At 44.8% G+C, this 16,521-nt stretch overlaps 1 protein-coding gene across 1 annotated transcript in view; it reads left to right on the forward strand.

Annotated features, from left to right (window-relative positions):
- Positions 1 to 11,617: 11,617 nt before the first annotated feature.
- LOC133275274 (alanine aminotransferase 2-like) overlaps positions 11,618 to 16,521 on the forward strand; it is a 51,228-nt gene continuing 46,324 nt past the window's right edge. The window contains exon 1 of the mRNA XM_061465129.1: positions 11,618 to 12,315. Coding sequence (XP_061321113.1) covers positions 12,061 to 12,315 — 255 coding nt within the window. The 5' untranslated portion in view covers positions 11,618 to 12,060. The remainder of the gene's footprint in view (positions 12,316 to 16,521) is intronic.

Genomic DNA, 16,521 nt, shown 5'->3' on the forward strand with positions numbered 1-16,521 from the left:
TCCGAGAGTTCGAAGACAATCTCACCCCTTCCATCATCTCAGCTGTGAAAAAACTGTCCCAGGACCTCGAACAATTGAGGGACGATCTATCTGATTTATCCAGCTCCTCACGTGTACCAACACACGTCTCAGCTATTAACAAAAGGCGTCCTATTGTTCAAGAGAGGAGATACAGGAGGTATACGCCACGGGGTACCCTGTGGTTTTACCTGCTGGATCACGGAGAAGACATGACAAAGTGGGATGGAAAACCTACTTCAGCTTTGGAGGAACGGGTGAGTGAACTGAAGAGGGGAGCAAGGGCCAAGACTGATCGTCCCATGAGAGCTACGGCTTCAGTCTCTGGTGAGCAGTTTCCCAGATGGAATGGAAGAGCTGATTTTACTCCAGCTCCTGTGATAACGAAGAATAATCCCTTTCACCACGACTTAAGTGTCCAACACTGTGACGACCATTAGAGGGGCCCTGCCTCCAGCCAGGTGGAGGTAGGGGACAATCGGATTTACTGGATCAGATGGCCTGGCACATCAGTCCCACAGAAGTATAAGGCTCTAGTAGATACCGGTGCACAGTGTACCCTGATGCCATCAAGCTGTCAAGGGGTGGAACCCATCTATATCTCTGGAGTAACAGGAGGATGCCAAGAGTTGACTGTGCTGGAGGCTGAAATCAGCCTGACTGGGAGGGAGTGGCAAAAGCACCCTATTGTGACTGGTCCAGAGGCTCCATGCATCCTTGGCATAGACTACCTCAAGAGAGGGTACTTCAAAGACCCAAAAGGGTACCGGTGGGCTTTTGGTATTGCTGCTTTGGAGACTGAGGAAATTGAGCAGCTATCCACCTTGCCTGGTCTCTCAGAAGATCCCTCTGCTGTGGGGTTGCTGAAAGCTGAAGAGCAACAAGTGCCAATTGCGGCCACAACAGTGCACCGGCGGAAATATCGCACCAACCGAGACTCCCTGATTCCCATCCATCAGCTGATCCGTAGACTGGAGAGTCAGGGGGTGATCAGCAGGACCCGCTCACCCTTTAATAGCCCCATATGGCCAGTGCGAAAGTCTAATGGAGAATGGAGACTAGTAGTAGACTATCGTGGCCTGAATGAAGTCACACCACCATTGAGTGCTGCCGTACCGGACATGCTAGAACTTCAGTATGAACTAGAGTCAAAGGCAGCCAAGCGGTATGCCACGATTGATATTGCCAATGCATTTTTCTCAATTCCTGTGGCAGCAGAGTGCAGGCCACAGTTTGCTTTTACTTGGAGGGGTGTCCAGTTCACTTGGAACCGACTGCCCCAGGGGTGGAAACACAGCCCTACCATTTGCCACGGACTGATCCAGACTGCACTGGAACAGGGGCAAGCTCCAGAACACCTGCAATACATTGATGGCATTATTGTGTGGGGCGATACAGCAGAAGAAGTCTTTGAGAAAGGGAGGAAAATAATCCAAATCCTGCTGAAAGCTGGTTTTGCCATAAAACGGAGTAAGGTCAAGGGACCTGCACAGGAGATTCAATTTTTGGGAATAAAATGGCAAGATGGACGTAGACAGATCCCCACAGATGTGATCAACAAGATAACAGCAATGTCTCCACCAACTAATAAGAAAGAAACGCAAGCTTTCTTGGGTGCAGTGGGGTTCTGGAGAATGCACAGCCCAAATTACAGTTCGATTGTAAGCCCTCTCTATCATGTGACCCGGAAGAAGAATGATTTTAAATGGGGCCCTGAGCAGCAACAAGCCTTTGAGCAAATTAAACGAGAGATAGTTCTTGCAGTAGCCCTTGGACCAGTCCGGACCGGACCAGATGTAAAAAATGTACTGTATACTGCAGCTGGGGAGAACGGTCCTGCCTGTAGCCTCTGGCAAAAAGCTCCAGGGGAGACTCGAGGTCGACCCCTCGGCTTTTGGAGTTGGGGATATAAAGGATCTGAGGCCAGCTATACCCCAACTGAGAAAGAGATACTGGCAGCCTATGAAGGGGTTCGAGCAGCTTCGGAAGTGATTGGCACTGAAGCACAGCTCCTCCTGGCACCCCGGTTGCCCGTGCTGGGCTGGATGTTCAAAGGCAGCGTCTCCTCTACACATCATGCAACTGATGCTACATGGAGTAAATGGGCTGCACTAATTACACAACGAACTCGAATAGGAAATCCCAGTCGTCCAGGCATTCTAGAAGTCATCATGGACTGGCCAGACGGCAAAGATTTTGGAATGTCACCAAAGGAGGATGTGGTGCGCGCTGAAGAGCCCCCACCATATAATAAATTGTCAGAAAGTGAAAAGCAGTATGCCTTGTTTACTGATGGGTCTTGCCGTATTGTGGGAAAGCATCGGAGATGGAAGGCAGCTGTATGGAGTCCTGGACGACAAGTTGCAGAAACTGCTGAAGGAGAGAGTGAATCGAGTCAGTTTGCCGAGGTGAAAGCCATCCAGCTGGCCCTGGACATTGCTGAGCGAGAAAAGTGGCCAGTACTTTCTCTCTATACTGACTCACGGATGGTGGCAAATGCCCTGTGGGGGTGGTTGAAGCAATGGAAGCAGAGCAACTGGCAACGCAGAGGTAAACCCATCTGGGCTGCTGCACTGTGGAAAGATATTGCTGCCAGGGTGCAGAACCTGGTGGTGAAGGTACGTCATGTAGATGTCCATGTACCGAAGAGTCGGGCCACTGAGGAACACCAGAACAACCAACAAGTGGATAAAGCGGCTAAGATTGAAGTGGCTCAGATGGACTTAGATTGGCAACATAAAGGTGAATTATTTTTGGCCCGGTGGGCCCATGACACTTCAGGCCATCAGGGCAGAGATGCAACATATAGATGGGCCCGTGATCGAGGGGTGGACTTAACAATGGACACTATTGCCCAGGTTATTCATGAGTGTGAAACATGTGCTGCAATTAAACAAGCCAAGCGGTTAAAGCCTCTTTGGTATGGAGGACGATGGTTGAAGTATAAGTATGGGGAGGCCTGGCAGATTGACTATATCACACTGCCACCAACCTGCCAAGGCAAGCGCCATGTGCTTACCATGGTGGAAGCAACCACCGGGTGGCTGGAAACATACGCTGTGCCCCATGCCACTGCCCGGAACACTATCCTGGGCCTTGAGAAACAGATTTTGTGGCGACACGGCACCCCAGAGAGAATTGAGTCAGACAATGGGACTCATTTCCGGAATAACCTTAGATATTTGGGCCAAAGAGCATGGCATTGAATGGGTATATCACATCCCCTACCATGCACCAGCCTCTGGGAAAATCGAACGGTACAATGGGCTGTTAAAAACTACACTGAGAGCAATGGGTGGGGGAACTTTCAAGCATTGGGATACACACTTACCAAAGGCCACCTGGTTGGTCAACACCAGAGGATCTGCCAACAGGGCTGGCCCAGCCCAGTCAGAACTTTTACATATTGTAGAGGGGGACAAAGTTCCCGTGGTGCATATGAAGAATTTGCTGGGGAAGACAGTCTGCGTAATTCCTGCTTCAGGTAAAGGCAAACCCACTCGTGGGATTGCTTTTGCTCAGGGACCTGGATATACTTGGTGGGTAATGCGGGAAGATGGGGAAGTCCGATGTATACCTCAAGGGGATTTGATTTTAGGGGAAAACAGCCAGTGAACTCAATTGTATGCTGTTGCCTGCTGTGTAATGCTTTTATAGCCCATCAACTAGATGTCTCCAGGTCACCAGCGACTGGCCCTGACTTCCCTCCAGCCATCATCCCAACAGAGAATGAACTTTGAACATCATGGACCGAATGGACTCGGCAACATTATAGGGATTGGTCCATGCACTAAGAAAATGATCTTTTCCTCTTGGTCTGTATGTATATGGATGTATATATATGGGAGAGCGATGGTGTATTGAAAATGTGGGATCTGAGCACGACGTGAATGGTATGGAATAAGGGGTGGATAATGTCCTGGGTTCAGCAGTAGCAGTCATGTTTTTTTTTTTGTGGTAGCTGGTGCAGTGCTGTGTTTTGACTTCCAGCTTGAGAACAGTGCTTGTGAAGTCGATGTTTTCGGTTGTTGCTAAGTGATGTTTACCCTGACCAAGGACTTTGTGAGGCTCATGCTCTGCCAGGGAGGAGGGGAAGCCGGGAGGAAGCAGAGACGGGGCGCCTGACCCGGGCTAGCCAGGGAGGTATTCCATACCACAGCACGTCATGGCCGGGGTGGGGGGTGACTGGGAGTTACCCGGAAGGACAGGGGCTTCCGGGTGGAACTCGTTTTCTTGGCCGGTGGTATCGTATTCTCTTCCCTTGTTATTTTCCCTTATCATTGTTGTAGTTGATAGTAGCGGTGGTGATTTGTGTACATTGGTTGCTGGACTGTTCTTGTCTCAACCCGTGGGAGTTGCACTTTTTCAATCCTCCTCCCCATTCCTCAGGGAGTGGGGAAGGGGAGAGCCCCGGTGGGGGGGGGACACGGACCTCGATTGTTGTCAGCTCGGCACCACTCACTGGGAGTGAGTGAACAAATTACCTGACTGGGTTTAAACCACGACAAACCTTTAAAGTAAAATTTGGGAGAACAAATAGTAATGCATAAAATTTTTATGCATGCTAAATTCTCTGAAATCTTTATTAGGGCAAGAAGCAACATTTAAAGAAGTCAAAATGGAATTAAGAGTTAAAAAATCAATTAATTGCAGTTTTGAGTTTATCTTTAATTCAACAGAAAAAGCAAAGAGGAGGACCTCCCTGAAATAGAAAAAATCCTTAATCCAGGTATATCTGGGACTATGGCATCTGAAGTTCCAGGTAAGGCAAAAAAAAATGCTTTGCCTGTTAAAGTAGAAATAAAAAGGGGGGCCTGCCCAATTAGAATAAAACAATAGCCCCTAAAATTGCAGGAAAGGGAATTTAAAAAATCATTGATAAATTTTAAAATAAAATTCTTAATTGAAAGTGAATTGGAATACAATACTCCTATCTTGCCAGTAAAGAAAAGTTGCAGATTGGTTCCAGATCTCAGGAATCAACAATTTTGTAGAGGATATTCAGTAATAGCTAATCCGTATACCTTATTGACTAAACTGAATCAGAAATGCTTTGCCGTCTTGGATTTAAAGGACTCATTCTTTTGCTTACCATTGGCCAAAGAAAACCAGAATTTATTTGCTTTTGAATGGGAACATCCTGACACAGTAAGGAAAACCCAATTAACTTGGACAGTATTACCTCAAGGGTTTAAAACAGTCCAACGATTTTTGGAAATCAGTTAGCACTGGAACTAGGATCATGGAAACCACCCACTCAGACGGGGACTCTGTTACAATATGTGGATGACCTATTAATTGCCACAGAAACAAAGGAAGAATGTGTCCAGTGAATGGTGGAATTATTGAATTTCCTGGGACTGAATAGATACTGGGTAACCAGACAAAAGGCCCAACTAATCCAAACCTGAGTTTCCTACCTAGGATGACAGAGAAAACTTGGAACTGCTAGAAAAGAAGCCATTTGTCAAACTCCATGACTGTCAACCATCAAGGAGCTCCAGACGTTCCTGGGAATGACTGGATGATGCAGACTTTGGATGCATGATTATGGTGTTCTGGTAAGACCCCTATATGAACTGTTAAAAGAAACCCCTCTCTCTTTGGAATGGACTGATTCAGCAGAGGAGGTCTAGCAGCCCTGACTTCTGGATGTGACTAAATCCTTTTGGCTATATTCCTATGAAGAACAGGGAATAGCTTCGGTGGTCTTTACTCAGAAAGGAGGACCCTGTAAGAGAACAGTGGTGTATTATTCAAAACAGCTGAATGAAGTGAGCAAAGGATGGCCTGGATGCCTAAGAACTGTGGCAGCAGTTGTCATGAATATTGAAGAGGCCCACATATTTACCTTGGGAAAAAGATTACTGTACTAGTGTCCCACGTTGTATCAACTGTCCTGGAACAGAAAGAAGCCCACTGGTTATCTCCTTCATGTTTTTTAATATACCAGGCCACCCTTGTGCAACACGATGATATAGAAATTGTGGTCACTAATGTTGTCAATCCACTAACTATTAACACATGACTGCTTGGCCACTATATGAAATTGAATATTCAAGCCAACCAGATTTGAAAGAAACCTCTGGAACATGCTCTGGAATTGGCTAAAGACAAAAGGATAAGTATTTGGACTGATTCTAAATATGCATTTGGTGTGGTCCATGCACATGGTGCCATCTGGGAAGAACAAGGACCATTGAACAGACAGGAGAAACAGATTAAACATGCTACGACTACTGAAAGCTGTTCAACTACCTGAGGAAGTAGCTATTATGTATTGTTGAGGGTATCAACAAGGTGAAATTTGGCTGATTTTAACAATCTAAACTCATTCCCTTAATCCCTGACGGCAAACTAACATTTGAGAAATCTAAACCTAGATATTCAAAGGAGGATAGAAAATTTATTGGAGATCTCAAAGGAGAGGAAAACAAAGAAGACTGGGCTTAGATACCTGATGGGTGAATTATAAACCCCTAACCAACTCTGGACGCTGGTTCAGGAGGAACATAATAAAACTCATTGAGGTAGCAAGTCTTTGTATAAATACTTAGATGAAAAAATTGAAGGAAGGAATCTATATATCATAGTTCAATCAGTGACAATATCAGCTCTGACTCAAGAAAATAGAAATCAAATTGGTACAACTGACAGCACTGGCAAATAAATTTTTCTGAATTACCGAGACCAATATTTGTTGGTGTTAATGAATACTTTTTTTAAGGTGGCCAGAAGCATTCCCTTGTAGAATAAATAATGCAAAACAAGTAATTGGAACATTGTTAAACAGTACCTTGTTTTGGAGTACCAAAGGCAATTTCTTCCGACCGAGGCTCGCCCTTTCGTGCAAAATAGTTACAAGAAATTATTAGAGCTTGATTGGCAACTACATGTTCTGTGCAGGCCTCAGGCCAGTGGGCAAGTAGAAAAGGTGATCAAACAACAGATTAGTAAAATATGTCAAGATATTGATACCAAGCTTTACCACTGGCTCTATTAAGAATTTGAACTAAACCTCGGTCGAAAGAAGAGGCTATCCCATGTAAAATTTCATATGGAAGACCATATCAGTCCCAGTTCAAAGGAGAAAGTCTTCTGGAAGTGGGAGAAGGTTATCTCCTAGAGTTTCTGATCAATCTGGGAAAGCAATTAGAAGAAATAAGAGAATACTGGGGACAAGAGTGAGAGGCATGGATTATTCGACTCACCCTTTTAGATCCAGAGACTGGGTTTATGTTAAGAGTTTTTCAGGAGATCCTCCACAAGAGAAGTGGAGTGGACTGTACCAGATAATATTGACCACCTTTACAGCAGTGAAGATAAAGGAACCTTCATATATGAAATTGTATCAGTCGTAATTTGGATTTATGTGATAACTGACACACCAGCTTGGGACCGATACTTATACCTGAAATTAATGCAGAATGTTACTAAAGTTATTAATCGCAGTGACTGTTGGGTGTGTGCACAGTTGCCTAAATCAGGAGAAGATCAGGGCCTTCCATTAATTGGCGTTCCAATTTCCAATACTATCGCATGGACAAACTTAAGGTTTGGAATAGTTAATCCTAATCGAAGTAAAGAATATTATACCTGTGTACGAAGATGTGTTAATAGAAAGTAAAACCATTGATATAATCCAAGTGGAACAAGAATCAATGAAAGTTGCTGTTCCTGAAACAGATCTGGAGGAAATCTGGAAACAAACTGATATTTCATAAAATGGCCAAGGATAATACCTCCTGGGGGTTTGAAGAAATGTAGAAAAAAATTAACCTCATGGTTACCTGATTTCTCCTGGTTAAGGCAACTGGTTGCAGAAATATTAATATTAATTGTTTTAATATTGATTACTTGTGGTATAACAAAATTTTCTTCCTGAAACTGTAAATGATCTATGATAAATTATGAAGATTGGAAAAAAGAAATGAAATTTAAATATCAAGTAGAAACAGGAAACTGTTTCAAAAAGACTCTGGATGGTAATGGCAGTATATATAAAATGTTGCAGGAGAATTTTCAAAACGACAGAAAAAGGGGGTATAGACATTTGTTGGTACTAACAGACACCTTTTCAGGTTGGCCAGAAGCCTTTCCAACTAGAAGTGCACAAGCCTGGGAGGTAACAAAGATATTGTTACAGGATGGTTGTGGGGATTTCGAAAGTATGTGCTGCATGAACTTATCTGACCATTCTGAATCAATTCATGCTAAGCTGTGAAAATTGCAGGAAAATATACAAGAGTTTAGAATTGTTGGAGGTGGAATGGATGACTGGCTAAATAACCTAGGAGTTACTAGATGGTTCAGAGAAATACTTAAACAAGGCTTTCTAATCTTAGCTATAGGACTACTCATTTTAATGATTGTACCTTGCATAATACAGTGTATTTTGAAATCACTTCATAAATCCATAGAAGGAACATGGATAGCTCTGTCATAAATAATATAGTAAAAGAATTTACTCATTTTATAGAAAAAGGGGGGATTGATACAGGGTTAACCAATGTATAGGGGGGTTGTGCAAGGGGGTTGTACAAGGGGGTTAGAGGAATTCGCTTGCTTAAACAAAAGTATTGTCTGTATCTATCATGCCTACTAAGCAGAACAAAGGCATTAACTATTGATAAGGAAAAGCAGACACCTGGTTCTATTGACAAGGAAAAGAAGACTGATTCTACTGATAAGCAGCTATTGATAAGGAAAAGCAGACACCTGAAGGGGGAGAAGCAGATGGTTTATGGCTGGGACACTGACCTAAGGCCATACGTGAAGACTAAAAGGTGAAAAGTTCAAGAAGAGGAAGACTCATTTACTTCATCTTGAAGACCCCTACCCACAGGAAGAAGACTCATTTACTTCATCTTGAGACCCCTGCCCATGACCAGAGGGGGCACTGCACAGGCGCAAAGGACCTTCTAACTCATTATAATATGAAGCAGGGATAGGACATGAATATGTATAGGCGTATTGTGCAACCTTATGAATATATATAACTTTAGAGAATAAATGTTGTAGAGGGAAACAACACTGAGGCACGCATGACTTTGAGGAATTATCCCCGTGCGTCTCAGTGCTGAATAAAAAGCATACCTACTTTACAACTTTAACGAGTTGTGGAGTCTATCCGTGTATCAGTAGCAGTAGTGATTTGTGTTATACCTTAGTTACTGGACTGTTCTTATCTCAGCCCGTGGAAGTTACATTCTTTCGATTCTCCTCCCCTTCCCTCTGGGAGCGAGGGGGCAGGGGGGGAATGAAGAAATGTGGGGGGAGTGAGCGTGAGGGCTGCATGGTTCTAATTTACAGCCTGGGGTTAAACCACAACAATCCTTAACATGTAATTGCACAAGATTGTTACAAACATCCATTAACTAATTTCACAGCTCATGAGGTAAGTTCTCTCCTCATATGATAGGTAGATATGTCAAGTCACAATAAGTCCAAATGGCATGCTCAAAACCTCAGTCACTATGATACTAGAGTACTGACTCCTGAAATCATCAGGAACTTAGCTGCTAACTTCAAAACCAAGAAGATAGGCACAACTTTGCCTCAGCATTGCAAGCTCATCATACACCATTTGCTTTCCTGAAGGTATCTGCATTACAATAATGTTTGGCGATGCATTTATCATAACTAAAGCAACAGATACACCCTCTATGACACAAACACTACTTCATTGAACATGGAAGGGCTTTTTTTCACCCTATATATTTCCTCTGTGTGTTTCTAAACTTAGGAAATTAATCAGACTGTTGATTTTCAAGTTCACGTATATTCATCAGATTTTTTACTAAAAACATGTACTTTAGCTTGTGCAATGCGCATTTTATGATCATTAATTTGTTAGTCTTGTTCCACTGCTGCTGTGCTACATGATGTGCTAACAAGCAACATTGCAGCATTGGCAAACAAGGTCTGAGGTCTTGCTTGGGTTGTCAGCTGGAGGCAGTCTATACCTCTGATTCCTGGGGATCTCTGATACAGATACTGTGGCAGTGCTGTCTGGAAACTTTCTGCTATGCCAGCTGTTCCTGGGGGGTGGATTGGGGGGTGGAACAGCAGTGCTTGGACCAAGAGCAAAGGTTCATTTGTGTTCTCACCCCAGCAAAATTTGTGGTTCCAAAGTTGTTAGACTTTGATTTTTAATTGGCTAGGTAGCATTTCAACCTTGCTTCTAGTGAACCCTGACCACACTCAAATCAAGACGTCTGGGAGGTATACTTGTATACACTGAATGTAAACACTAGAATTTAAAATAAGTTGCACATTTCAGGTGACCTGATTAAAGCTTACTGCAAAACCAGTTCTGTTTTTGTGGTGAATATGACCTTGAAGCACAGAATCAGACTCTGCAACTCAAAGAGAGTTATAAAGCAGGTATGTTTATTACGGGCCCGGGTGCCTTATATCAACCTTGGCAAGTCTTACCAAATCTTTGATTCTGAACTGCATTATATCAAACTTGGAAAAAGCACCATGACACTGCTTGTTAATTATCAGTCAGAAAGCCAGATTCAGGTAACACTCAGCTTTCCAGATACATGACTGGTGGTAACTTTAAAGGAAAAGTGTCAAAATATGCAGGCTCTGGAAGTTGATATTTACAAAGTTAAAAAGGTTTAAAATACGGGGGGCGGGGGGGATATCAGTCTGAAGGAGATGCAGACTGCAGTGTCCTGTCTCTGAATTGGAGATGCATGGATTTGACAGATGGACCACCCAGTGGATAAGGAATTAGCTAATGGTTGCACTAAAAAGAGTTGTGGTCAACAGCTCAATGTCCAAATGGAGATTAATGACAAATGGTATCCCTCAGGGGTTGGTATTGGGACTGGTGCTGTTTGCTCAAAATCTTTGTGGGTGACATGGACAGTGGGATTGAGTGCACCCTTAGCAAGTTTGCCAACAACACCAAACTGTGGTGCAGTCAACATGCTGGAGGGAAGGGATGGGATTCAGAGGGACCCTGACAGGCTTGAGAACCTCATGAAGTTCAACAGACCAAGTGAAAAGTCCTGAACGTTAGTCAGGGAAATCCCAAGCAGAAATACAGGCTGGGGAAGACTAGATGCAACCCTGAGGAGAAGGACTTGGGGGTGATGGTTAACAAAAAACTCAATATAACCTGTCAGTGTGCACTTGCAGCCCAGAAACTGAGTGTCCTGGGCTGCATCAAAAGGGGCATGGCCAGCAGGTTGAGGGAGGGGATTCTCCCCCTCTAATCTGCTCTGGTGAGATCCCCCTGCAGTCCTGCGTCAAGCTCTGGGGCAACAATACAAGAGGGACGTGGAGATGTTGAAGCAAGTCCAGAGGAGGTGCAAGGCACCTCTGTTCTGGAGACAGGCTGAGCTTGTTCAGCCTGGAAAAAAGATGGCTCCAGGGAGACCTTAGAGCAGCTTCCAGTGCCTAAAGGGGTTACAAGGAACGTGGAAAGGGGCTTTGGACAAGATCATGTAGAGACAGGAATACCCCGAACTCACTCCCTCCACGGCTCCTCCAACGCCGGGAAAACGCAGACACGCAAGCGGGAATACTGCGAAAACGGCCGTTCCCCGCCCATCACCTGATGCTGTGGGCAGGCGCAGCGCAGGGCCGCCGGAACTACAAAGCCCGCCGGGCAATACAGGGCTGAGTAGCCTGTGTTTAAGTGTGTTCGTGAAGTAGAGTGTAATGTGGAACTCTGCTGTAGTTTGGGCTCCAGGGTCTGCAGCGTTGGGCTGATGCAATAGCGGCATCCGCGGTTACCGTGGCAGCACCGAAGCGCTGCGAAGATCGGCTGTCTCTACTGTGACCAAGTTTGCGGGGTCTGGACATGGGGGGATCGAGCGTGTTGGCGTGACTGTGCCGGTTCCTTGCATTACATCTGACCGCGTCCCTCCCTCGCCCCGGTTACAGGCCGCACCGATCCGCGGTACCAGCGTTCTCAACAGTGTGTGAGGAGCTATCCGAAGGACCACGCACCGGTTCGTGTTGGCTGCCAAGCAAGCCGCGGCAAGCCTAGGCTACCGGGGCCCGGGGGACGGCGGGAAGAATATGCTTCTGCGATGCGCCGGTTCTCTGGCGGCGGGTTGGCCCTCACGGGGTCCTCGGCTCCCGCGACCAGCACGGGAGGGGTCGGTGCGCTGGAGCACCGCTGCTAAGGCCTCCGTGGTGAAGATCAGCGAGAAGGCGAGCAGGGAGAAGATCCTGACGCTGGAGTCCATGAACCCGCTGGTGAAGGCGTTGGAGTATGCGGTGCGAGGGCCCATCGTCCTTAAAGCCGGCGAGATCGAGAAGGAGCTGCGGAAGGTGAGGCAGAGCTGGGCAGGGCGCCCCCGCCCGTTCTCGCGGCGAACGCGCCGCCGCCCGCGCTGGCACCGCCCCGGCATTCCGCCGCTGATCCTCATTGGGGCGCTGGGTGGCTCAGCGGGGCCATTGATACCCCGCGGGGCCCGTAGAGCGACTCGGGAAAAGGGGTGGGGTAGTGCAGGGGGCCGGCTGTGCTGCCGGTGCGATGCTTCGTACTGAGTTAACAACTCGCAGATCACCCACAGCACCCGTCCTATTCCCGCCGCTGCGCGGAGCCGTAGCTGGGGCACACCGGCCGTTCCCCTACTTTCCCCGGGCCGGCACCGCTCCCTCCCCTGCGGGGCACTCGGTGTGGGGGTGGAGGGGAGAGAAACCCAAAGGAAAGAAACCCGCCCTCCGGCTGCTGTTGATCCGGTGTCATTGATTGCATCAGGGAAGCACACCCACAACGCAATGTTTACATTTCTACAGCCACTCTGACCTTTTGCTGCAATTCCATGTCCACCGGTTATACAAGAAGGTGACTGACCAGCTTCTGTCCATGGAGGTGTTCAAAAACCGTGTAGAGTGATGCTGTTTAATGGTGGCCTTGGCAGTCCTGGGGGGATCTGTTGGATTTGATCTTAAAGGTCTTTTCCAACCTGGTTGATTCTGTGATTCTATGACAGAGCCTTTAAAACGTTCACGAGCATGTTGGAGATGCTGCCTTTGCTGGGGTAGTACTGGTGGGCTTGGAAGGTGTGAGGTGGGCCCAACTCTTCCCAGGCTCCTCTGGCACATCCAGCGCTCCTCTGGGTTTTCCAGACCCGGGGAGGTTAATGCTTCCTGTGGAGCCCATCAATACCGTGCTGGTGTTTTCTTCACTGCAGGAGTTGAAGTGCTTTGGGGACAAGCCCTTAGAGCACAAATGCTGCCCAAAGTTGTAGGCGGTTAGTGTGTTAGGGGGTCAGGCAACAAAGCCTGATACAAGATACTCCTGAGGGTCTGGGCCAAAAAGCACTAAATAAAGTAAATCAGTGCTCACATTTTGTTCTTCAGATTTGTTTTCTTATTCCTTACATTAGCATTGGAAAACCCCAATCCTTAGCAATGCAGGCATGGCTTTGGGGTTGTGCTGTCCACACCACAGCCTCCTCATGCATCATGAGAACTTGCCGGATTTTGGTTTGAACAAAGCTTCTGGCAAGCTGTTTTTCTATGATTGCAAATATTATTCCCTGCCTTTGCTGGTTCAGAAAGCCTTGCTAGTATGTTATTACAGGTACTGCAAGACCATTTTCATTAGTGTATGTAAAGCACTTTGAGCTGATGCGCGGATTGACTCCACAACTCGTTAAAGTTGTAAAGTAGGTATGCTTTTTATTCAGCGCTGAGACGCACGGGGATAATTCCTCAAAGTCATGCGTACCTCAGTGTTGTTTCCCTGTACATTTATTCTCTAAAGTTATATATATTCATAAGGTTGCACAATACGCCTATACATATTCATGTCCTATCCCCGCTTCGTATTATAATGAGCCAGAAGGTCCTCTGCGCCTGCGCAGTGCCCCCTCTGGTCATGGGCAGGGGTCTCAAGATGAAGTAACTGAGTCTTCCTCCTGTGGGTAGGGGTCTTCAAGATGAAGTAAATGAGTCTTCCTCTTCTTGCACTTTTCACCTTTTTAGTCTTTATGTGTGGCCTTAGAGTTTGGTCAGTGTCCCAGCCGTAAATCCTCTACTTCTCCCCTTTATCAGTAGAGTTTGATCAGTGTCCCAGCCATAAATCCTCTGCTTCTCCCCTTTATCAGTAGATTCAGGCGTCTGCTTATTAACAGGACCGGAGGTCTCTGTTCCGCTTAGCAGGCATTTACAACAGATAGTCCTTTTGTTTAAATAAATTCCTCTACCCCCCCTGTACAACCCCCTTGTACAACCCCCCCTGTACAATGGTCAACCCTCTGTATCAGAGCAAAAGCAGTGCCATAGCAATGCTAATGAGATTATTTTAAATCTTTGGTCTTTGTGCTACTTGGTTCCCCTTGGTCTAGAAGGTGAAGAGTGTGTTTTTCAGCTCACTGTGTATTAAAATACATCAACTACTTATGTCTTAGTAATTATTGAAAACAGCTCCTTCTTTAGAACTCTACTTAAAAACTTTAGATTGGTGGAGACTTCACTTCAGAACATCTGATTTTTGCTGTAAAACTTGTTTATAAAGGTGTCATTGTCTTTATGCAACTAGATTCCCTAGTGAGTGCATTTTCCAGAGTATAAAATCTTAATGTGTTCTCACTGAGTATATTTGGTTTGAAGTTAACCTCACAGGGCAAGAAGTATTACTTGACAAAACAAATATAATACAATCTCCAATAACTCCTCTCAACTCCTGTTTACTTCAGTTACCATCTGAGTCACTGCAAAGACAATAAATAGGCACTTTTTACCAATTGCAAGAGCAACTTATTGCCAGTTGCTTTACTAAAATATTGTTATGGCAGTTTTGTGCTTGCAGCCTGGCATTTTTAATTTAAAAATTGTTTAGATTTTTTTTCTGTAAGCCATTCTCATGGGATAATGGTACCCATTATCAATCAGGCACATGACTATGCTCTGCTGTGACTAACCTGACCAAAACCCTCCTGGTTGTCAGGGAAGGAGTACAGTATTGTTGTAAAAGTTGAGATGATGGATCTGCAGAGAACACAAATCACCTTAATGAAGCAGCTGGAAGACATTATTTTCTTCCACACTGCTCAAGTTAGTCATTCCCCTTTGCCTTTCTGATAATACTGTTACTCCTACTGTTTAATCAAACTGTCTGGTAAAGTATACAGCCTTGAGGAGTACCTGGGTTCCTTATAATTGAAATATTTTAGGTTATCTAAATGTCCTTTTTTTTTTTGGTTTAAAATTGACTTCTGTGTGATCACAGGTTATTGGCACTTCTTTGATTACTTTTAATTGAAACTGGACAACTACTTTTTTTATTAATATTTTTATTTTTTTCCTTTCATCCTTCTCAACCTTAAGGTCACAGTTAGGTCAACCACTGCCAGCAGAACTAACACTGCCTGATAAAGAGGCTGAAGTGGTTGTCAGAGGAAGGTGATGCCCCACAGCATCTCTAGATCCATGATTACTCTTCACTGACAGCAAAAGGGATGCCACATAGCACCTACATATGATGGGGAAGGAGATATGCACAGGCATGAGAGCATGGACTCCACTGCCATGGAAGTGCTACACTGGCTGCTAATAGCAAGGGCTGTCAGAGATGAAACAAGGATAGTAAACCTGCATTTGTCCTGTTCTGACAAAGTGCCTTTGGGTCATTTGTTCCCAAACTAAAGGCATTTGAAATGCAGACACTGTCTAATCAGATACAGTAGAGGCTCTCCCTGTTTAAACTTGGTTCAATTCAGTTAGACAGCGTTCTTGTGTAACTTAGCTTGTCATGCAAACTATAAAATAGTTACTCAAAGCTGTTTGCACAGTGTAAGCTTTCATCTTTGAGTTTTGTTCTGCTGTTTCAGATTCTAAATATTCCTCTGTTATTCTACCTGGTACTTGCTTCTTTTCTATATTACCTGCAAATGATTACAAAAGGAGCTGTAACTCCACAGTGCACAGAGAATAAGGACTAACATATTACTCGAGAAGTTGCTGTCTAGGTAATTGAAGGGATAGTTCTTTAAAAAAAGACCTAAAAATAAATGAAACTGAAGCATTGATTTCAACTAATGAGCTCAGGATTAAGCTAATGTAGGTGACAAGTTAGAATACTCTATATTAAAGCAGAATAAGATTAATTGCTCGGGAGTACAGATGAGGACCTCATGAGTTTTCTTGGCCTGTGACCTGTATTCATCTAGGTGGAAAATGAAGGTTCTGATCTATATTGTCTTTTCAGCTGAAAATATTCATGCAAAATCACTTCCTTGAATCACTTCTCTGAATGTATTTTTTAGAATTTCGAAATTGCATTAGTCTTTCAAATGTGAAAACTTGATTTCTCTTCCCCTTTGCTAATGGTAATAATCAGCTGATTCTGGCATACTAATGTGATGGAGGAGAAAGTACTGACTTCAGCCATTTTCCTTGGTGTTTCTGGGAACTTCTTAAAGGAAGCTAACGCATACACATATCTTAATAAATATATTTTCAAACAAGATTTATTTTTTTTAACCCTTTGTTTTAAAATTCCTAACAGATGGCCACCATATCAAG

This window comes from Pezoporus flaviventris, unplaced genomic scaffold, assembly GCF_033815535.1.
Source record: "Pezoporus flaviventris isolate CSIRO_AGI_PZ_B2104156 unplaced genomic scaffold, CSIRO_AGI_Pfla_v1 ptg000038l, whole genome shotgun sequence".
In the NCBI taxonomy this organism is placed as follows: Eukaryota; Metazoa; Chordata; class Aves; order Psittaciformes; family Psittacidae; genus Pezoporus; species Pezoporus flaviventris.